Source organism: Pseudopipra pipra, chromosome 3 (assembly GCF_036250125.1).
Source record: "Pseudopipra pipra isolate bDixPip1 chromosome 3, bDixPip1.hap1, whole genome shotgun sequence".
In the NCBI taxonomy this organism is placed as follows: Eukaryota; Metazoa; Chordata; class Aves; order Passeriformes; family Pipridae; genus Pseudopipra; species Pseudopipra pipra.
Window position 1 is genome coordinate 109,279,543 of NC_087551.1, and position 24,301 is coordinate 109,303,843.

Consider the following 24,301-nt stretch of genomic DNA (forward strand, 5'->3'; position numbering starts at 1 on the left):
ATGTTGGTGTGTTTGGGCATCTATATTTTTATATCTTGTGAGTGTGTTATTATGATAAATCAAGATCTTTGGTACAAAATACAACTTTCTGTGTAGAGTGCTGTGTCTGTTTTGTACATAGCTGAAAGTTGGCTATAATATAATGAAGTTTATTTTTTGCTTCTCCCAAGATAAATAGACATGGGTTTTGAACCATTAATAACTCTGAAGATGGTAAAAAATCAAATAGTGGACAGTTAAGATGAAGCAATATTGCACTCTCTTCTTTGCCTGGAGTTTCAGTGCTTTAAGGATTAAAGTAAAAAGTTGAAATCCCACAATAAACAAGAGATTCAGTCTAAATTGTGTCGACTTGAACAGCAGTTTCTAATGAGCACACAGCTAACAGACTCTTAAGCTTCATGAGAAGCTGTCTATCCTAGTCTGGAGTCCTTTCTTTGGTAATCAAAATAATTTGACAGAGATAAAAAGAAATAGCTTCTCCTCATTTAAGTGCCTCATCTTACATAAAAATCTTGGATTTCCTGTTTTCTGGAGACCTAAACACTGTCCAGGGAACAAAGTGATTTAATTTGATATTTTTTTTTATTGTCCTGTCTATCTTAGTAGAAAATATGTTGCTCTCATGGAATGGAACACAATTAGTGTAGAATAAACATTTATATTCCTAATAACAGGAGCAAGCCAGTGAGATCAGCATGTCAAGCTGATGGGGCAGGTCCTGGGAGGGCACACTGTGGAGAGGCCAGCAGGCAGCTGGTTGGTAGGACAGGTCATTGCTTTGGTCCAAGCAGGGAGGGACCAACCCCAAAATATGAGCTTCAGTTTCCTCAGTTCAGGGTGGAGCAGAAGCTGCTGCCTGCTGCTGGCAGTCCTGTATAGCCTCCTGTAGCTCAAACAGGTACTTCTAGTGGAGATACTCAGACTCCTGAGTTGTATAAGACGCTGAGCCATAAATTGTCAAAGACAGCAATTTTTTTTTTTTTTTTTTTTACACTACCAGAATGAGTGCGTTTCCCTATTTCTTAAAGATAGATTCTGAGTGAAATATGAACAAAATTGAGGTTATATTATGGAGGTAGCTCTTTACTGCTAACTTTTGTTGGGAGAAGCAGATAGTGGTGGACCTTGGGGAGGCAGAAAGAAAAAGACACACAGCAAGTCCCACACGTCCAGGGAAAAATCACAAATAATAATTCTAAATATGTCTTTATTTTAAAAAATAATCATTTATTTCAGTGCCCTTTTGGAGCACATAGCTTAAATACATGTCATACCTTTGAGTCTACGGCACAGTGACTCATACGGCATCAAATGTAAATAGGTGTCACAAACTCTGTCAGTCCTTGTGTTCCCAACCAGGCAGCCTGGGAAGAAGCTGAACCAACTGTTCCTAGGCAGTAATGTACATTTACATAAAATGTTTCACATTTTTCATGTTTATTCCGTGCAGATGGCTCCATTTTGAACATCCAGAATTTGTTTTGACTTTGTGACTATAGCTTGTAAACAGAACGTTGGCTGGCGTCTGCACCGGGTATAGGTAGCTTTTCATATTTGATCTAAAATTGAGTGAAGCTGTAGCCAAACCATTAGTCAGTCAAAATAATGTTGCAAGCCAGTTAAAGGCAGCATATCCAAACCATGAGGGAAGGCTGAATGAGAGGCGGTAGCGCTGTCCATAAATTGACAAATTGATGCTCAAGCAGTGTTTCACTTACACAGCTACTTTAGCCAGGCTCTGAATGCGGCTTTGCAAATCAAGGCATCTCACTATTAAATGTTTTGAACAGAATCACACAGACGTTCTGTTAGGTGAACGTGTTGATACGAATAATGCAGGGAAAATGCATAGATACACATCTATTTATAACTCAAGATGCAGAAAACTCTGTTGCATTGCTATTAAGCATGAAAACACTAGTGCTGGCTCTTGCCTGTGTGTATTATATGTGCGGAAATGATTTTCAAGGACAAATGAATACCAAAAATGTAAAGTTCTCTACTTTTGTCAGTTCCACTCCTACATCTTGCAGATGAGGTATTAGGGTTATTTTTCCTGCTATCAAGTATTTAAATGTTTTAGGTCTTTTCTATATATTAGTCAACAGAAAGGGACACTGATTTTGATTTGTTATTTGAGAGAGTAATCAAACCGTCTTTTGCTTTAAAAGGTTCCCTGTGCCTTTGTCTTCTCTAGTTTAAGTAATTAAGTTGAAGGATAAGTAGCCAGAATATGTTCAAAGGCATTGGCTTGATTTTGTTTGACTTAATTATTCCAGACAATGCATAATATTTTTCAATAACTCCCCCCTTACCCAAGCAGAATGTATCTGTGCTTCCTGCTTATCTGCAGGTTCAGTTCTGCTTGCACATTGCTCAGGTCTATCATCTTGCTGGAGAAATACATGATTTGTAAATCTGAAAGAATTCCCCAACAGCTACCATAAAATTAAGCTGTTAAAGAGCTCTTGGAGCTTGTTTAAATGTAGACCTAAACAAATCTCTTTGCTGTTTAGCTCAAGATAAATCTTTTTTAAAGTCCTGTTCTAAATCACTTCCCAATTTTAATGAGTTTATATATCAGCCTTTGCCAGATTTTTACTGTAGCTTTTCTCCAAGATTACAGCCATGATAAAGTAAGGACTAAAATTGTTTATTATATATTATTCTTCAGAAGCAAAACTTTTTCCCCCAGAGGCTGTTGGGAGAGCTATTGATTTTCTGCCACAATGTGAAATGTGTGACCTTTATAATATGAGCAATGATTACAAGGCCAATAAAATGACATCATTCTGTTTAAACTTTAGAGTTCGCAGGGCAAATAGCAGCATGTGCCACATTTAATGATGTCCATGGACGATAAGTTTACGTTGCCTGGCTTCAAGTGAGACTGAAACATGAAGGAGGCAGGCTTTCCATCCCCAAAACACCCCATGTTTGTGCCAGGAGTGGGGGAACTGGAGTGTATGTACCAGGTAGAACTGTGATTTTTTTTCCAGCTCTTGAGGGAGAAAGTCAGGGCTTTTCTGGTAACGGACTTCTCTAAATGTTTGCTTCTACAGATGCCATTGACAAAACTCCTCCTGATGTGATACAGGATGAGCTGCTGTATATACATATACATATATTCTGACAGATTTCCCCCAATCCACTGCAAATGCATTACAGGACTAAATTCTATTCTTAGCTTTAGTCACTTTAGTGCAGTTCCTGTACAATAGCTGAGAGAAGGTTCTGCCCCAAATAGATGAAATATAACTGCACAGAGCATATTCATGTTCTAATATCTGTGAAAACAAGGAACACAGAAACCTTTAGTCAGGCTTTGAGGGCAATGCCATAACCCAATTCACTTAAATAGTTTCAAGAAGAAATCTATGGAATTTCCCACTTCAGTCATATCAGACTGTTTCCCCACGTTATGTTCTTTTCTTCCTTCAAACATTTATTTTTGATCCATTAGGACCTGCTTCAGCCAATTGCCTGCCCATTCTCCAGCCTGTAGCAAGCCAGATTTCCATTGTGGAAGCCAGGGTAGCTGTGATTTCCCTGTGCAGCCGGAATGAAGCCTGTGCTCACTATATGGTCCAGCCAAATGTAGAGCCGAAGGGTTCGCTGCTTAGAAAGCACAAGCAAAACAGCACCACACATTCAAGGCATCACCAAGGCAGGAATAGGGATAATTTCCTTTCCCATTTCTGGCTCATTGTGTAATATCAATAATCTCTGTAGCTTTGTATTATACTTGCCATAAGTGGCTCTAGTGATTGATTAAACACCTTAGCTTTTCTTTGGCATTTAATCAATTGCAGCAGCAGTTTATTGCTTGGTGTATTACAAAGTAAAAGAGATTATTACTTAATTATTCTGAAAAATAGCAGCTTGCAGTTGTTGCTAACGTGGGTATGTGTCTGTGCTGACATTGGTGTCACATCATCCTTTCCTTTGTGCCTCCTGGTCTCTGCTCTGTGATTCCCAACGGATCACACGCAGTCATTCCCACAGCCATCACCAGCACAGAGCAATTAGTGCCAATATATAAATAATTGCTTATGGTGGGGCTTCCTACAGTGCAAACAGCCCGACTCTGTCAATTGCTGGGTACCTCCAAATCTCCCTAAATTTTAGGCAGTGTGCTTATTAATCAGCCCACGTGAACATGAATTCACTGTTGGGTACAAACCGCTTCTGGGAGCTGTTCAGCAAGAATTACATCAGTACCGGGAGGCATTTTGATAGCCCAGAGCACAGGACCATAAGTGTGTACAACTGGAGATAAATCAGATGTGAGGCATATTACTGGTGTGTGAGTGTGAGAAAGGAAAAAACACAACATTTTGTGACATCCTCTCGAGGATCTGGGAAATGGCAACTCTTCTGTTTTGACACCTGAGGTCTTCTGCCTTGAATGCAGAATTGAATCCATATGCAAGAGTTCAGAAGGAATATTGTGGTGTGATAAAGCATAAGGATTCAGGGTAGCATACACATCTGTGCTTGTAGGGATATGACAAGTATCATGATCAGTATGTATTCCTACCCATCTGCTTCTGGAATAGGATCTTACTCACCTGTGTTGCCATGCAAAGGGACAGTTCAACATATAGAATTTTAAAAATGGGGTTTAATTCCTTGGTTTGCCCCGACTATCTATGCTCATAGGCAAGTGATTTTACCTTGGTTTTGCCTCAGTTTTCTCTTGTGAATGGGAGTAACCATGGTTCACTGCCTTAGAGAAGACTGTAAAATTAAGGACTGCTAGCTGTTCCTCCATTGAAAATGAAACCTCTTTAAAGCTTTGATTTTGCAGAGATTCGTATAAATTAAAACTGTGCCCTTGACTTGAACAGGGCTAGTCAGTGGAAGGCCAGTGACAAAGCATCCACTGCAAATTTGAAGCATTTTCCCAAATGATTTTAGGTGTTATTGGGGTGGATGGGTGGGGTGTCATGCGGGAAGAAAACCAAAGCTTACATGTCGTTTATTTTTCCTCCGTTATGGTAGTAAAGGTCTGATCATCACCTTTCTAGACAGCTGTGTAAATCCAGGAGGTTGGCAGTGCTTTGCTCGTGCTTAAAGCTGGCGTTGCCTGTGAATAGTGATGCTTTGGCCAGTCCATGAATGTCACACCACATCGTATGCCGGTTTTGTGTCACTTGTGCAATGGCTTTTGCAAGTACTTTAGCAGAATTGGAGCGAGCAGACGTTGGCTGTCCAGTGACAGACAAAAGCTTATGTTTCTTTGAGAAGGTGCTGGATGGTCCTAACCATTAAAAGAATTTATTTTCTTACTCCAACAGATTTCCCCTCCCCTCCTTGATGTTACCAAATTTATCATCACTTTTGTCTTTCAGGTGTAATCTGTCTTTAGTGTTGCAGACACATCAACCAACCATGCATTAAGAACTGGGCCCTTACTTTAATTCAGTATGACTTTCTTTTTGTCCAATAATTTCACAAGCACTAATCCACACTTCAAATGCAGGAGATACTCTGATCCCCAAATTGTTCAGCACTTCATGCAGGAAAAATCGTAGGCCACAGTCATGAAACTCCTAGAGGATGGCTGCTGGCTTCCTGTGGCAGAGCTGGTTGTTGTTTTCCCCCCCTCCCTTCTTTGCTCTAACCATTTTGTCTGTCTAGCTTGTCTTGTATTCTGTTTTCAAAGCAATTGCCATGAAGGGCTTCCTTTTTTTAGTGCCTAAAAGGGAACAATAGATTTTTAGAATAAGCATATATTTATACTTTATATGACCAAACATCTGTATGCAGATATCATATTGATTGTATCTGTACTTTAATATAACATACTGAGAAGTTCAAGCTAAATAGAAATTAGTATTTTTATTCTTATTTCTTATGAAAAGGTCTTTAATGTATCCTTAAGTGCACATGACATTTAAAATTATTCCAGTGCTGGATTCCTGAAAAAGTAGATGACCTTTTCTCTTGAAATTGGAGAGTTGTTTTTCCTTAACAGTTATATTATGCATAGAAGATGAGATGTTAACCAAGATGTTAAAATGTATTGTTTCCCTTTGAAAGCTAATCCCGTTCCTCATTTTCATTAATGTTGGATCATTCATTTTCCTTTTCCTTTCTTTCCTTTCTTTTCCTTTCCTTTTCTTTTGCAACTGTTTTTGCATGAAAATGCAAAGTAGCAATAAACAGATTTTTCGTAAGACTTGCTTTAAGACTCTTCTCTTTCAGATCCAGTTAAAGTTTTTAAGTTCAGTTATTTTAAAATTCATATTCTTCAGTTCCGTAAACAAAAATAATGGAGAAATATAATGATGTGCAAAGCAATTTTATAGCCCTCACTAATCAATAAATGCCAATAAAATGGGGATGGTGTAATGTCCGTAATTTAATTGTCTGCTGTTACCAGGTCACCACGGGACAGTAGCAGAAGCGGGGAGAAGCTGGAATTGGCCATGTCCAACCTCACTGCGGATGTCCTGGAGTTACTCCTGGAGTTTGTTTATACAGGTTCTTTGATCATAGATTCAGCCAATGCAAAAACCCTTCTGGAAGCTGCCAGCAAGTTCCAGTTTCATACCTTCTGTAAAGTCTGCGTTTCCTTTCTAGGTAAGAATCACTCCATCTAGCGAGGTTTTGAGATCTTGTGTTAAGGTTTGTAAACCTTCTTCTGACAACTCTTACAGGATAAATTAAGAAACCCACAGAGTAAAATATCATTAATTTGACTTGCAATTTGAATTTTAAATGCTGACATAATGACCAGTGGAAAATGGTCTAGAGAAGTGTATCCTGTTGTTTGAGTGACAACAGGTTTCATATCTTGGATAACTTATTTTGTTGAACCTTGTTCCATACTTGGAATCTTGATGACATTTTGTTTCCTGGAGGATGATCTCTGCATAGATACCAGGCTGTAAAGCACAGGTTGCTTATAACTGTGGGAGCAAATTTTGGGTGCTACACCATTCCAGCTTGGTCAAACACCAAAAAATTTGGAGGTGGACTCCCATGGAGGAGGAGGTCCTGCAAATCTGCAGAATTTGCAAAAAATTAAAGAGTGCATTGAAATATCTGCAATTTTCTTGCATCCATGACAAGGTCCTTCCCATGTCCAGTGTTCTTGTAAACAAGATTTGGCTGAACCATTCCAGGTTAAATGTTAACAGGGTTTGTTACTGCATACAGAGTTATGGTCTGATGTATGTGAGTCATCACAAAGGTGGGTGCAAGGAAAGGTTGCTGTGCCCACCCCTGGTAACTGATCTGCCCTGTGTGCGTGGGGAACATTTGCCTCAGCAAGGGTGTACAGAGCAACATCACCAGTGCCTCTGCCCTTCCTCTGATGGCCACGAGAAATGTGTTCTTCTTGTCCAGAGCATGTGATTGCTTGAAGTTCAATATTGTGTAAATGTTTTAGGCAATAATAACACTGAGCAATACTAAATGGCATGGCTGGCACATGGAGGAGGTGGTCAGAGAGTGCCGTGGGTCCTCAGCACTGTGTCATCCTTCTCCTTTCACTTTCCATCTGCTTTCCAGAATAGACTATTTCAAAACAGTCCAAGGTTTCCAGCTCAGCGAAGCTTTACAGGTCTGAACTGGAACCAGACAGACCCATTTCTGTCATGGCAGAAGTGGAGCTAGAACTGGAGCTCAGCTGGAACACACCTTGGTTCAAACTCCTGTCTGTACCACTTGCCACTCCTTCACTATCATAGCTGTAATATCAGTTTATGAGACATTAATAATTTACTAATTACTAGCACAAAATTATCAATACAAAAACTTTCCGCTTGGTCTTATATGACTTACTTCCCATGTATAAGTGCCAGATACTCTTTTTTTTGACATCTGATTTCTACTTGGTCTTTCTCGATACATCATTCAATGGGATACAGCATTTTCTCTGAAGCCCACATGACCTGTAGGTTCTTCCTGAGCAGTTCTCATTTAAAATTGACATCTACAATTGCAGAACGTGGAATATGAGAGTTTAGAAAATGTTGCACTCAAAAAACAACAAAAAAAAACCCTCATATGAGTCCAGTTTACTGCTGTGTTAATTTTCACTGCTGAGCCTGCCTGCTGGCAAGATGAGTGGTGGGACTAGGCTGGTGCAATGCAGGCATCAGTAAAGAATTTGTGGTATTGTATTCTCCTTTCCAAATTTTTATGTGTCCGATGTTTAAAGTCTGTTCTCAAATGGGTGGGTACTGGTGATGCGAAATTTATGCTTTGCAATCACACCATTTGGACTGTGTAACTTGAATGAGGCTCTGGCTCTGGCATTGCTTTCCCCCAGCTTCCCCTTGCCACCTTTTCACAGTGATTAGATCTTATGGCCCTTCCAGGAACACGAGATGTGTTCAAGTTTTACTATCTCCAAAGATCCAACTGCAAAACCAAAATACATTTATTTCACTAAGTCGGTATGAGATTTCTCTTTTCCAATAGTTAATATTTGAATCTAGTGAACCATGTTATGGTATGAAATAGTAGAGTTGGTTATAAGTTCAGTGATATATGGGGAGCCGCTGGAATTTTGTATTCTCATTTGGAGAATTCACGGAGTGTAATCGCTTATTTTTATTTATAGCTATGACTGGATTGCTGTACAGAGATAGCAGAGCACTTGCCATCTGAAAAGTTTAGGCAAAGGCATTTTGTCTTCTCTGTGGCTGTGTTTTTTCTTTTCATCCCAGCCACCTCTGCTCTACACAAAGCAAAAATATGGTAAAAGGGTTTTTTTCATCAGCACTTCTGGAGGATTCACTAGTATAAAGAATGAATCTTTCCCATCACTGGCCATGTCTAAAAAGGGGAAGAAGTGGAGGGAGGTCCAAAGAAGTAAAAGCCCAAATTAATAGGTCTGTTCAGCATAGCACAGCACCATCTCAAAGCTCATCCTTTTTGAGTCATGAAGATCCAGGAGGGTCCTGACTAGTGGATATCCAGGCAGCTTTTGGGTCTCTATCCTGGGCCTCTCAGCAGCCTTAGGCAGAGGCATCCCAAATTTTCTTGTGCTTTCTGGTGGAAATATGCTGCAAAATGTGTCAGGAAAGTAGTTGTATTTTGATAGGAGATTTCTTAACCAGCTTTGCTGGGCTAATTATAGCCGCGTTCTCTCTCCCCCACATGCTGTCTCCTTGGCTTTTATCTAGACCATGAGAAATGACAACAGTTTTGTGCTGACTGATGCAACGATGGTGACAGGTCCATGCAGACAGCATATGATAACTGGGCAAATGTTTGCAAACTGGTCAGGATATCATAGGTATTTCCTCCACCCATATGGCTGAAGACTTAAGCAGCTTTTTCTTCTTTTTTTCATATTTATTGTATACTGTCATCAAATTGGGTTTCAGATGATTCATCGGTATCACGGTTTGGGTCTGTGGTGCAGGGACCTCCATCACAGGAGGGAACCAATTCTGAGCCTGTGCTTCAGCCTTCTTCTGATAAAATACATTCTTCCTTAAGCCTAAAGAAGTTGGTGGAACCTGGTAGTTTCATGGACCGAAATAGGAAAGAGCAGGAGCTCTGGATTGTCTTAGTCTCCTGAGCAAAGAATACAGAGTCAATGTTTGGAAAGACTACTAGAGGGAGAAATGAGAAAAACTGAATGACAGACCAGCAATGAGACCTGCATGAATAGGCACCTGAGGAAAGAAGAGGCGTTTATGGTCCTTTTGAATTCAAGAGAAAGTGTTATGGGCAATTATTTTGTCCATCCAAGGTGGAGATTTTTGAACCAGGTGGAGAACTGCACTGCCCAGCACTGAAGAACCGTTGATTAAATCTGGAGATAGGAGAAAGGAAGAAGACCCTCATAGGGGAAGGGAAATCTTTTAGACAATCCGTTGGGCATCCACTAGACAATGAACGCATCTTAAAGTCTTCAACTTATCTCTGATCTTCATGTGCTTTTGACATAAGTGGGAAATACCTGAGGAATAAGTTCCTCATCAGAACATACACGAAATATCATGAGGAAATACATATTTTATGCTATTTTTTGTGATATCCAAGTCATCATCTAGAAAGCATCTCTAAGTGAAAATCTAGTGCTTAATGCACACAGAGGGTGCTTACAGCCCATCATCCTGTTACCACAATCTCTCTGGATAATCCTTCCAACACACCATCTATCTCTGACTTTATCTCAAGTCACCCCACTGCCAGAAGTGCAGTCAGAGCAGTCTGCCTGGCTGATTGTCTCTTGATGACTCTGCACAGGATCCAAAGTCACATCTAAAACAGCGGAAAATACCAGCTGCTGATCTACATTATTGTTGTGACACACATAGGAGCAAATATGCTATTCAGCACTGTCTCAAACCAGAGAGAACCTACTAGATTACATCTGATATCCTTAAAGTCCACTCATGAGTTTCTTATAAACTGTCCTTGAGCACTGGGAACAGCTTAGTAGTCAGCAGTCGTGTTCTGAATGGAGTCAAGGTGAAACTCCACAAAAATGTGTTTTTACAAGCCCAGTGTCACTGTGGCAAAACAGCAATTATTGTAAATATGTCAGTGTCCAAAGGAAAACAGCTCAGGAGCAGACAGAGCATAACTGGTCCTTAGCTGTCTTTGTCATGCTCGCATTCAGAAGTACCTCTGGATTGCAGGGATGGGCTATATTATATAGGAGAAGTCTATATCTAAGTAGTCATGTAGGCTCCCTTTATAGTCAGTGAAGAGTTACAGGCATCAGTAAGGCATGGCTCTGTTCATCCTGAAGTCATTATCTAAAATATTACCAGAATAAACAGGAATATTACTAGATTGCTGCTTGGAATTGCTTGTTTATGAGTGTACAGTGATACTAATGTGAATGCACAGTTGAAACATAGACAGCTGGAGTCAAGAGGCATCAATCTTGCTCTCAAACTTTGAGTCAGAGGTGAAAAATAGGGAGGAGGTAGTGTTTTTATGTTCACAGGATAGAGATTTGCCATATCTCCTATAGCTGTTGCCTTGCTCACCTGCAATGAGTCCCTCTACTTTACATGGCAGCCCTCATCTTAAAAAGACATCACTGTGCCCACCTTGCTCTGGTGCTCATCACATCAGAAGTGAAGTGCAAAGAAGTGTGTCAGCAGCCTTCTGCACATACCTTGGTCTGCATCTCCCTGGGACCCATCTCTAAATAGCCTCATGATAATTGTTGAATCAGACAGGGGTAATGTCATTTGGATGTGCCACCAAGGGGTTCCTCGGGGAAGAGGAGGGAGTGAAGCTTAAAGGGACAACATCAGGCTGCTTGGACACCAGTGTACCAGGCTGCATCAGTCACCCAGCATTGTTAGAGGTAGAGAAATGTGTACAAATCAGAAGAAATCAGTCGTCACCAGTGTTTTTTCTTCCCCACACCACAGGCTCAGCTAGGGATGGCATGGGAATCTCTCCTGAGAGAGGCAAACCCCATCCCTTGAAGACAAAGGTTCATTCTCACAAATCTTTACCATCGCTGCTTAATGAGTCAAAATTGATTATTACCTTCATTATAAACCCTGTGAGGATAAGGGGGAACAGTGTCAGATTTGTCTTTGACTTGGGAGTTTGCCAAGTGGTGATGAGACTTTTGGGCTCTGTTAGATGATTATTTTACCCCCGGCCGTATGTATACATGAAACTGTGCCAACAGACAGAACCAAGGAACCTGGAAGAGGGTTTGGGGTTGAGGGGTTTTTTGGGTTTGAGGGGGGGGGGGGTTTGGAAAACAGGAAAATCTGGGAGCTTTGCTTCATAGCTGTCAGTTTACAACCTGTCTCTGGGCAGTCTTTGAGTGACAAAATCTACTGACAGCAAACAGTGCTGCTGCTGCAGTCTGCTTGAGGAAATGGGCTCCTTGGAGTCAGTACGATCAACTGATGCAAAATGAGATAACCTAGTTTCAAGACTGCTGGATCTGTAAAAGAAAAAGAGTTAGAGGGAAAAAAAAAAGACAAAACAAGCCCACAAACCCCCTAATCTCATGTCAGGTTTAAAAAAAAAAAATGAAAAAAGTAGTTTATAATCCAGTTTTATTAAAAGGCATGTATAGATAGTATGCAGGTTTTCAATCTGGTGAAGGCAGAAGCTGGGTGTAGGGAAGAATCCCTGAGCATTTCCAGCAGAAGCAATGTGATGGGAGTTTTGTTTGAAGAGATAAGGGGCTATTGCACATTCCTGTCCAGCGCTCTGACATAGTGCACTAGGATATGACACTGCCCAATGTGATAGACTTCTCTGGCAGCACAGGAGCCTGCTACTGGTACCAATGCCTTTGTGATCTATTGCAGTTTGTCTGTCTCTTATATTTTATTTTTTCTGTAGTCCCATATCTTAAAAGAATATATTCTGCCTATTAGTAGTGGCTTGGTTAACAAAAGCTGAGAAGACTCTGAGAGTTCCTCTTATAAATGTCTAAAAGTGGTGGGTTTTTCTTCAGAATAGCTGGAAAGGAAAAAAGTACAGTCAAATGTGTGGTGTAGCTTCTAACGCAAAGCTACACACTGTGCTGCTGCTTCTGTTTGCTGGGAAGGAGATAATGCTGTCTCCTCTGTGTATGATTTTCTTTGAAACCCACTACACAACGTTTAACAGAAGGCGTTAGAATAATCTGTGTTTTGCATAAGGGATGTCATCACATTCAGCAGCAACAAAGTTCCTTTGAAAAAAAAAGAGGGGGGAGGATTTCTTTTTTTTATTTGAAGTATCTTAGTAGCTGAACAGGGCAAAAATTATCATAAAGTGACTGCAGCATTCTCAGAAATGTCCTTAGTGCTGTTTGCATTTATTCTTAAGTGTCTGCACTGGCGTTTACATCTTGCTGTTCCTTAAAGCAACATTGTAGGCGGTAGGAACAGCAGCAGTCTCTTGGCTGGGTTCCCATCCCTTGGGAAGCCCCAGATACTTTTATGTCAGTAGGTTTCCCCAGTGCCCTGTGAAGGCTTATACAAAAAGCAAACTCAGAAAGTACATTTCTCTCCCTATCCCCAACTCAGCTGTTAAACTTTGATTTTTGTACTTTAAACCCCAATCCTATATTAACCCACAGTGCTGCTTTTGGTTAACTCCCTGAAATTAATTAGGGTTAGAAATTTGTCTATGACACTTATTTTTCTCATGACTTTGGAACAAATGTTTATCTTACTTTTAGTAATTCTCAATTACCTTTTTTGTTTGTTTTTTTGCTCCTTTTAGAAAAACAGCTGACTGCTAGCAACTGCTTAGGAATATTAGCCATGGCTGAAGCCATGCAGTGCACTGAACTATACAACATGGCCAAAGCTTATGCCCTGCAAATTTTCCCCGAGGTGGCAAACCAAGAAGAGATCCTTAATATCTCAAAAGACGACTTTATTTCCTACATGTCCAATGACAGCCTGAACACCAAAGCAGAGGAGCTGGTGTACGAAACAGTGATAAAGTGGATTAAGAAGGACGCCGCAATCAGAGCTCAGGTAAAAATAATCTCAGCAGCCTCACTCTGCTCCGTTCCCATGAATGCCTCTTTTAGAATAGAAACCATCTCCATGCAATTTTAAACATGAGAGTATGTAGGAGATGGGATGAGCGGTTCAGATAAAAAAAGAGAAAGGGAATGCAGGCTATGCACAAAATGTGTGTAATTTCAAAATCGGATCCCCATATCTGATAATTTTGAATCAAAATCTCATTTGTGACATGCATGATACAAAGCTAGGGCCTCAAGTTGTTGACTGCAGGCTCAGTCAGAGATAAATTGGGAAGAATTACAGTTGTCTGAGATGCTTTAAGAAGGGGATGCATTTTAGTACCAGTGGAAAATAAAAATCTGTCAGAAATTTTTATTTCTTTTGATGTCATATACTGAATGAATATAGCTTCAGTTCATAAAAAAAAAGATTCTACATCTTTATTGGCTGCTTAGATAATCCTTTGAGTTTTATATATTTATTAGAGTCATCCTTTCCTCAGTCATCTGAGCTATGCAGTCTGCTCTTGACTGAAAAAGCAGAGTCTGTTACTTTGCCTAGCACTAGATAGAATCTAGAAGCAATGACTGTTTGGAGGCTGATGATTGTCCTTGGGACCAGAAGACATCCCTGGCGATATCTAAAAACCTGTTACTTGCCTCCAGTGCAGCTCTTGCAAGCCACCTTTTGCAAGTAGTGAACTGTGGTCTGAACCCCAAACCTCTCCATTTGGAAGTCTGTTTTCCACACAGACCACAGAAGGGGAAAGTTGTTTTCCTTCTTTCCACTTCAGAGGCCAGATTTGCTTCTGTTGGTCCCCAGTCACAGTTATGTCTGGTTTAAAGATGACAGCCCAGTTGCTTATGGACCAGACTGGGACTCAGGGAGACACTTGGCCACATGTTGTTGCTGTCCCACATCATAACAGTCTGGACCTTCTTGATTTAAATGGGAATTCAAGCACCTAAATGTGCAGTGGGATGTTAAATGTGTAATTGGATGTTATCCAGAGCATTTGCACATCCGAACTTCATCTCTACAGTGGGAGAAACAGGAATTCCTGCTCTCCCCGGGCTGCTGGATGAGGATAAGGGCATTAAGGACACTGCATACTAGGCCAAGCTCTGCTGCCTATGCTGCTCCACCAGCTCATCGCTGGTCTCTGCCAGCATCCTGCAGCCCCCAGGACTGGTTCCTGCCCTGTGTGAGCAGGGAATGTGGCTCAGCAGGGCAATCCCATCCTGGGGACTCGCCACGCTCTCTGATCACATCCTCCATGTGCCAGCAATGCCATTTAGTATTGCTCAATATTATTATTGCTTAACACATTTGCACAGTATCTTTGATTTATTGAAATTGTCCCCTCTTTGTCTCTTGTTGGCCTCGAAAAACACACTGTTTTACAGTGTATTTCCCTGATTGCCTAAAGTTTGATGGCAGCAGTCAGCTCTGTGCCACTCTGAACTTAATGGGACCTTGGGGATTATTCCCAGGGGTCGGAGTTCAGGAACCCTGCGGCAGGAGCCTGTCTGCCTGGTGCCAACAGAAGGTGTCACTCACCAGGTGGTCTGGGTTACATTCTCAAAATTGCGGTTTTAAATATTTCCTTCTGCGCCTTGCTGAAGCAATGTTGGGAATTTGGGTTTTTAAGTGGTGTTTTTTCTTGCTGTCACTACCACTATCCCCTCTTCCCTTCATGTTGCAATTCAGTTGGTTTTCTGTGGTTTTTTATTCCCAAGTTTCCTTCCCCTCTGTCCAGGTTCTGCAGTGCTTTTTTAGTTTATGATGGCAGTTTTATTTGCTTCTCCAAATTTCTCTGTGGTGCTTTAGTTTCATGCATTCATTTACAAGGGCTTTTAATTTTTAATTTGTATTTATCCAGATATAAGGGTCTTGAATAAATTAGTATAAAAGATACCAAGCAGATAATTATTTTCCTGCCCAATCCTGCCACTAAACTAGTATATTTAGATAGTAGCTCTCACTTTTCTTAGTACTCTGTGCACTGCTTGATCTATTATAAAGCTCTTAGTTAAATAGGTTCTTATTTTCTAAAAGTAAGAGCTCACACTTACCATGAAAAGTACCATCTTTACAATAATGACTTTTACATTTTCAGAGCCTAGGAACAAATGGCTTCCATGGTGGATAGAAAGGAAGATAAACCTAAATAACCTTATTTCTGAAAAAGATGATGATGAGTGAAAATTTGTGCTTGGTGTGCAGCAAAGCCCACCATGCCAGGAAGTGCCCACGCTCCTATGAGATGCACAGTCTGCTGAGAACTGTGCAGGGCTGGGTGACTGTGGTAATACTGAACATGGGATGGACGTTCTTACAGGAGCTGTGCATGGATATTTTTATTTTATTCCCAGTTTGGAGATAGATTCTATGAGCTGTCTTTAAACTCTTCGGGATGGAGGACACTAGGACTGTTGGGAGGGTTGATGAATGAATTGCATTATGAATTGCATTATGAATTGCACCATGAATTGCAGCAATCCGAAGACATCACTCCAGCTCTACTGTGCTCCTCAGGTGACCAGTCTGGCAGTGCTGGCAGTTAAATCCTTCAGAGCATGGATTTCCAAGGCCCCCACTTTCTTTGTTTCTCCCCATTTCCCTTTACCTTGACAGGCAAGACTCTATTGTCAACATTTTTATTTTCAATAGCTCCAATGGCAGGTGACTAAAATGACTCTTCGGCACCTTCTTCCAAGTTCTGCATTGGTGATTCTCCCAAAGGTGGAGGTCTGGCACAAACAGGGAAAGGTCTGTGCTCTTCATCTCACCTGCACGTCCATCTTCCCTGGCAAAGCCTGGCAGGGGCTTGCTCAGCAGAGACATCCCCACTGAGGAGCTTCTCTCTGACTCAGCACCCTCTGCCCCAGGGCAGCTGCAGCCCTCCAGAACTCCTTGTGCTGTAATGACTTTGTGTCACTCTGCAGTGCAGGCTGACGCCTGGGGACAGTAAATCTCACCACTCATGTTCCCCCTCACCGCAGCCTCATGCCGTGATCTTACAACAACTTATCCTTCACTGCCTCCCCTCCTGTCCGATCCCCTGCTGAAAGCCTCTGGGAAGGAGATTTTCAGCAGAGCCTCCCGTTCTCCAGGAAGGGCACTGACTTTGCTGTCTACCTCCTCTTCTCTGCCTTTCTAAAAGCTTTTCTTCAGGTGTCTTAATTGATTCTGCTTTTGTAAATTCTTTCCCCACCAGTCTGGAGGGCAGTGACAGGGAAGGAACCAGGATTTTTTTGCAATGCAAGTTGAAAAGCTGCTCCCTGACTGATGTTTAATTGTGCACATTGTGCTGTACGAACAGTGCTTATTCAAGTGTGCTGTGGGATTATGAAAGAGCACCCGAGTCTTGTTACAAAGAGAGAATATCAGTGCTTTAAGGGTTACTGATCCTCTGCATAATACAAAGAGGCAGTTCAGAGAGTGAAGGGTTAAGCCAGGATTTGGTAAATAGCTATTCCCCTAGTGCATTTGAGCAGTGCCCTGGCTCATATGGTAACGTTTATGTTCTAGTGCTGGTGGTAGTGCAGTTGTGTAAAATGGGTCTGACCAAAAGAAGCAGCCTGTGATGTGAGGTCAGAACTAGTCAGTAATTTCCTGTACCAGTGAACACAGAGCTCAGGTTGTAGGAGTCCTCCTGGTTGCTGTCACTGAGTGGAAAGCCTGCAGCTGACTGACACATCTGGGAAAGCTGAATCTACTCTTTTTTTTCCATTTATTTCTCTTCCTGACTGATGGACAAGATTGTAGGGTTTATCCTAACAGTTTATCCCTTTGATAAGCTTGTTACAACTCCAGCAAACTCATGCAAAAAATATATTGCATAATGGGGGCTTTACTGTCTGAAACCAGTATGGTCTGAGCCACCCAAACAAGGAAAGATTTCTGCCAGGCCCCACACAGTCTTCACCTGAGCACATCCCCCTGCTCTCTGCATGGCCTTGGGCGGGTTGTTTCACCTTTTTACCCCCATTTCTTACACTATAAGCTGGAGGGGAAGTGATACTTCCCATGTGAGCTGCTGGGAGGATCCAGTGGATAATGAACCATATTGTCCACAGGTACTGACGACTGCCAGAGCTCTCCAGAGCTGTGGTCATGCCCAGCATCTGTGGAGGATAGGAAAGGTGTGAAGTTGCTGGATGTATAGCAATTTGCTGCCTGTCCAAAGCACGGATGTACCAAAGCTCATTGGAAACTTTCCCACCTTCTGCTCCAAGTCCAAAGTTGTATCTGTTTTCTCCGATATAAAAAACATAGCAAATAGTTATTAATCATAGAAGGCCTGGGAAAACAAGACTCCCCATTGCATGTAGCTTCCCTCTCACCCTGAGGAGGGACAAGAAATGAGGAGGGCAAACATTTCAACAAGTTGCCCAGAGTAGTGCTAGGAGAGAGACAGGTACTGCAGCAATGAGTGACACACAAGAGGCTCAGCTGAATGGCAGTCACCTTTTGTTGCACTCTGCAAGGATATAATCATGTGCCCTTTTTCCAAACCCTATTTAAAATCATAGTGTCCAGCAGCAAAATGAAATGTCTCAACCATAAAAGCATTAACAAGCTTTCTATGAACTTGTGTCCTCAGAGGCAGATTTATCTAAATGGCATCTTCATGGTGCCTGAGAATCAGAGATGCATAGACAAATTTGAGGTAATTTAGAGAGGAGCAACACAAATGATTAAAAGACTGAAGGAACTGATGTGAGAAAAAAAAAGATTAAAAGATGTGAATATGCATGACTTGGCCTAATGACAGCTAAAGAGGAATAAACGTCTACAAGTGTTTGAAGCCCCAAGGAGAGGAGCTGCCTGGAAGGATGCAAGGGTTGTAACAACAGTAAGGACCGCTGGGATGAATTTGAGACTTGGCAAATTAGTCTAACACTGAGCAAACACAAAGCCCACCTGTAAGCCCTGTATCTGTCAGTGAGGGTAAGGAAAAGTGGTGGAGAGAAGGAGAAGAGGATTTATGTCAAAAATGCTACAAATGCCCATGAGCTATATTTTGGCAGTGACAGAGAGTGGCAGTTCGAAGGCAAGATGCTACAGAGGAAAAAGAGTTGGTAACCCTGAAAGAGAAGATGGGACATCCCCTATTTCTCAGGCACATTTTAAAGACCCTCCAAAATTATGTGGAAGAGCAGCTTGCTTCAAGAAAATGGAGAATCTGAGAGGTAACTGACAACTCCAGCTCTACTCTGTGATGACAAGGAGGTAATGAGAGAAGCTGATATGCAATACCAGCATGTACAAATTATTTAGTTCATCATAATAAGAAATTAATTGATCGATCAATGTACTTACGAGCATTAAGTTTCTGGAAAGAGTGTTGAAATAAATATGAAAAAGGATGCTTCCAAGGGAGCCTAAGTGAATTAGGCACTAACACTCTCTAACAGCTCAATTAGGCTTCTTTGAAAAGCCCACACTACTCTGGTGCTTTGAAATCCATTTGTGGGAAGAGCAGACAAATTCAGAAAGATGCCATAATGAAAGTACAAGAAGCTTCAATTTTCCTGAAAGTGAAAAACGCAAGGGATGAGCAGTAACCCCTGTGATTTCCCAGGGATGGGCGGCTCAAAGAGCTCCGATTTAAATGAAGCTTTTGCAGACACACTCGGCTCCTGTACGGGCTTACAGAGGGAAAAGAAAAGGCAGCAGCAGGAATGGAATCAGTGCAGGAACATGCCCTTAGCTATGGATTGGAGGAAAAAGTTGCATTAAATAAAAGAGAGGATGCGGGTGAGATTAGCAGTTCCTGAAATTCCCTCCTGACTAAACTTTTAAGTTTTTTTTTAAGGGATACTCTTGACAGAAAATCTACCGAATTATTTCTCTGAAGTTTTAATTGGTTTGAGGAGCTCCCTTGTCTTCCAGTCTGCTCAGTCTCTTCATTTGTGGCTTTTCCAACATGTTTTCCTGTTTTTTACAAAATCTTTCTCTGCTGTTGCTGAAGCAACAGCCTCACAAAGACCCACATCTGCAAGCAGCTCCTCACACATGCTCCCTTGCTTTTGCCTGTTGCTGCACGTGGCCCTAGTGCTCAGGACCAACCTCCAGAAACGCAACCATTTTACATCATAAGCAAGAAGCGTTTTGGAGAGTTATCGCACATGGATTTTGTGCCGGCGTGTTGTGGGGATGGAGGTATCAGGAGTTTGCTTGGTTCTGTGAAGCACATGAGAAGCTTCAGCCATTTGGTTGGTGGCAGAGTGCTTTTAGGATGCATCTGTGTGCTAACAGGTGTTTGAATAAGTGACTGCCCATAAACAAAAGAAACACCGCTCACCTCTAGTGCCCTTTGGGGGAACTTTGTGGGGTTATTTCATAGACTTTAGTCAGCAAGCTAGAGAATGCATGGCAAGAGTGAGGGTTTTTTAATCCTTAGTATCAGGCAAATTCCAAGTATGATGGATCAGTGATTTATCTTCCTGTGTATTTGAAAACCTCTCATCGTATTACTGCTGCAAACCGTTTGGAGAAGGGGACGGGCACTGATGACATTACAGTGTTTAGTCAGCTGTGCTGCCATAAACGTGTCACATTGAAACCTGATTTCAGGAAGACAGTGGGGCTGCTCTTTCCTTCTTGCTAGGCATGAGATTTATGCACGTGGCATCCTGCCACCGAGCCACCAGCTGAACCCAGTGCCTGCGAACCAGATTTTCTGCCACATGTTTATCTCATGATATTATGAGGCTGTCGGCTGACAGGCTACCAAGCCTTTAGGTTTAATCTGGAGGCAGCATTGCAATTCCAAGGAGTCAATATGGGTGATTAGTGAATACTCCAAGCGTACCAGAAAGCTTAGTTGGGCTTGGATATGACCTTGGGTGTAGGAATGTGCTGGAGGTTACTGGAAACACAATGTGTTTTTGTAATACCCAGGGGTTAGATGTATCAAAGTAAGTACCCCCATTACCAAGTAGCAGAGCAGTGTCAGGAAAATCTAGCCAAAAAATGCATATTTGTGAGAATGGCAAAGCAGTGCACCAACAGCTTTGGTTTCCCCAAACCTCAGTTGATTAGAGCATGGTGCTAATAACGCCAAGGTCACGGGTTCGATCCCTGTGCAGACCATTCACTTGGGAGGTGGACTCGATGATCCTTGTGGGTCCCTTCCAACAGAATGCTCTGTTCCCTGTTGGGCTTACACTTGCAAGCTTGGAGCCAGCAATATTTTGAATATCAGGTTGGGTAACCTGCAGGGGAAGCCTGGGCTGGGCTGGAGATGGTTGTAGGGAGGGACCACTCATGTCACCACTCCAGTGTGTCGGCGTGCGTGACCACCACCTCACAGCTCCCTGGGCAGTTCATTTCCTGGCTGCAGGGTAGGCGTCAAAGACTCACATCTGCCATTTGGAGAGTGGTTTTTAATTAATGTGTGCTGCACTCACTTGAAAGAGTTTAATGCAGTGGGATTTGGTTCTGCTTCAGATCTGTCCCTGGTGGCTTCCTTCATCTAAGGAGGTTCTTGCTTCAGCCCTAACACTGGGATGGTGCATGACGTGGGTCAAGTCTGAACCAAGAGTTTATATAAGATGACATAAATCTCCTTCAGGGCTCTCGAATGAATCAAATATGTCCCTACTTCATAATGTTTTTAAAAACTCTTGCAATTTTGCAATAAAGAGCAGTTCATTGGAGCAAAACCCTATCATAATTTGGGTAATCTACCTTCTGTATTTGTATTTCTAGCTGAAGCCTGTTTCTTTAGAAGCAGATAGCACAAAAGGGTCCTTTGTAAGGAGAATGGTAAACTAGAGAGACAGATGAGTTATAAGGCATAAGGGAAACATTATTTTAACCTCTTTGGGCATTACTTCAAAAATGTTAAAAATCTTGAGAGCTTTCCAGTAGAAAATTTAAGGAGCAGGAAATATGATTCTGTAGCAGTAAACATACTTCCTGTAAAAACTATTTGTATATTGTTATGGCCCAAGTCTATGCAGGAACACAATGAGAGTCCTTCTGGAGAATGCTTGTGAGGATTTTACTGGATTAGAGTATAAAACACTCTAAGAGAATAAAAGATTATTTTTAATGTGATAGTGAAGTGGGTTTTTTAACTGAGACTGTGAAGATACCAGAACAAAGCTCACTTGCAAGCAAGCATTCATAATACTGATGTAATCAGTAGGAGAAAAAATGCCATAAAAAGTTTAGCAAAGTAAATGTCTTCACTCAAACTACCAGCCAGGAATAAAAAAAGGCATTAGAGTGTTTTGTAATCTCATTTGCTAAAGCGCTGGCCTGCCTACTGAGATGGGAGTAATTTATGTATTATTGGGGAAAGGCTTGAAAGGGTCAACTTTAAGGTATAGCTAATCATGTTGGTTATATATTCCTCTGAGTCAGTGCTGACCCAATGATAACACTTAGGCTTCCTCATGGTATGATCACAACCTTCTGAGCACAGTACCTAGGACAAATGGACGCAAAGATTCCTGTCAGAGGCGGGAATTAATAACCCTCCAATTTGGAGTGGCTGCTGGTTGTAGGCATCTCCATGTGGCATGGTCTGAGGCATGTCCTGAGGAACACACTCCCTGTCTTAGGAGCTGATGGCCCAGAAGGGGACATTCTCTGGTTCCCCTGGTGTGTGATGGATCCTTTCAGCTCAGATTGCTCTGAGGACTGTGTTAAGTGTGTTGACTAAATCTCTATTAATTATAACAGGAGTTTACATGTCTGGCTGACAAGTAAATACTTGCTTGTATGAACCCATTTAGGTGTCTGAATCCAAAGCTGAATCTCTCCCCTAAAAATGTTTAGGTAATTCCGTAAAGATAAGATCTCCTAAGATTTTTCCCTCCTTGTTTTTTATGAAACACTTGTGATTGCAGGCTGGTGGAAAATCCTGCTTTCTCTTCAGCCACTGCAATCAGTATCAGTGAAACGTGCCTTGAAGCAGGTCAGATATTATCTCTTAGAAGTCTCTGCTCTACTGTGTCTGCAGTGACTATCTACAAAGACTTTGCTTATGTGGCAGTAGTGCCCTGACTCCTGCAGAATCACCCCAGACATGCATGTGGTATCCGGCAGCATCACCACTCAACAGGGGTTTATGGACCAGAGCAGCTCCCTTCACCCAACAGGAGCTGTGCTGAGGTTCATGTCACCTGAAAAAACAGTCCTGACATCATTCAAACACTTTCCTAACATTTTAAACAATAAATTCATTAGATTTTTGCATAATGGTGCCCATTCTCAAGGAGCTGAGCTATGGTCTCTCATGTTTATGAGCTGATAACTTGTAACTGTAGTCCAGAAGGGGCATTAATATTCTCTACTTCATGCTGGCATGTGATGCAGGCTGTAGAGCAGTTGTGAGTGGTTTCCAAGAAAGACCTGAGAAGTATTTCTACTTGTCCAGACAGCACCTGCAGCCGAGCAGGGAGAAGAAAACATTCTGGGGGTTACAGGCACAAACCACAACTCCAGGGACTCAAGTTTCCTGTCTGCTGAATTTGGCAATTTGCCATGCACAGGTATTCTGCTGCTTTAATAATAACTGGTAACGTCAGTAGGTGCAGTAGATATTTCATAGCTGTATAAGGAACAACGGAAGGACAAGAGAGAATGGAGAGCAAATAACTGATGGTAAGGAGGTTGAAATGCTTTATGGTGCTTATTCCAATCTTAAATGAAAAGGATAATAGTAACAGGATATTTAGTACAATCATAGCTAACGGAGCTAGGAAGCCTTCGTAAGGGAGAATCTGAAAGAAAAAGGCAGCTGATTGCCTAAATCACTTGAATATTCTTAAATCAGTGAGGCTAAATGAAATTCACCCTTGACTGTAGTGCTTAAAAGAGCTGTGCAAAAAGACAGTGCTTTATAAAAGCGTCTCTTGTCTTCTGGAGACGTTGCGATGGTTCATACTCCTCAAATCCCTTGGTGAAAAACACTGCAATTCTATGTACCCTCAATGCTCTCAGCGCCAAGCCCGAGTCGTGACTGCGTGTGGTCGTGCACACACACACACACAGCGCCAGCTTTTTGTAGCTGTTTGAGCAAAGGAAAGAATAAGAGTGAAAAGTGACATCGGTTTTGATATCTGACATCAACTTTCAAGCTGATGAAAGGGAGCAACATGTTCTAATTATTATTCCCCTTCAAAATAAGCCACGAGCTCAGACAAAAGAAGAGAGAAAGGAGGGGGGGAATCCAGGAGAGAAACAGAATCACATTTTCTCACTTATCTAATTAAAGCAAAGTGGGTGAGCAAGAGGGAGAGCTCACTGGGCTCAGGCAGCAGTGATGCCCCATTTATTCAGGGAAGGGTGGGAAGTGGAGGTGGTAACTCCGCTGGGCCCATGGGAATTGTCCCATCTCTCTCAGAGGGGAGCTGTTTTGTCAATGCTAATTCACACTCCACTTCAGGACATGGTGGTGCCTGTTGAACCCCATGTCCTAATTTAGTGGCACAACCGCTGGCACTGGTGTTTTGTATTGATTAGTGTTGTGTCTGCTTCCAGTGCAGACCAACCTCAGGAGTGTCAGGGGCAGCTCCAGCGTGTCCCACCACACCAAGGGAAGGTGCTGGCTCTTCTGTACACTCCATGTGTTTTCAAACTCTATTTAAACTGCTCCTTAGTGACTCATACTACTTCCTGATCAGCCTGTAGTGGGAATTAACCTCCCCTGTGGGGTTGTCTTGCTCATCCCTGGTTGTACCCTCTCTCCGCATTATTCCCCTGTCCCGACGCCACGTTTCATCTTGGCTTCAATGTAAGGTTAAACGCCCCCAACCTTCTTAAAAAAAGCACTTCTTGAAGTCAGAGCTTTGCCACCCACTGCCATATGTCCACTGCTCCCTCTCCTACATGGTACCGTTTAATGA

The 24,301-nt window shown here is 42.0% G+C and overlaps 1 protein-coding gene across 9 annotated transcripts in view; it reads left to right on the forward strand.

The window, feature by feature from the left end:
- KLHL29 (kelch like family member 29) overlaps positions 1–24,301 on the forward strand; it is a 392,255-nt gene that overhangs the window by 327,736 nt on the left and 40,218 nt on the right. For all 9 annotated transcript variants that reach the window (XM_064650633.1, XM_064650638.1, XM_064650632.1 and 6 more), the window contains 2 exons: positions 6,392–6,591; positions 13,177–13,436. In XM_064650633.1, coding sequence (XP_064506703.1) covers positions 6,392–6,591; positions 13,177–13,436 — 460 coding nt within the window. The remainder of the gene's footprint in view (positions 1–6,391; positions 6,592–13,176; positions 13,437–24,301) is intronic.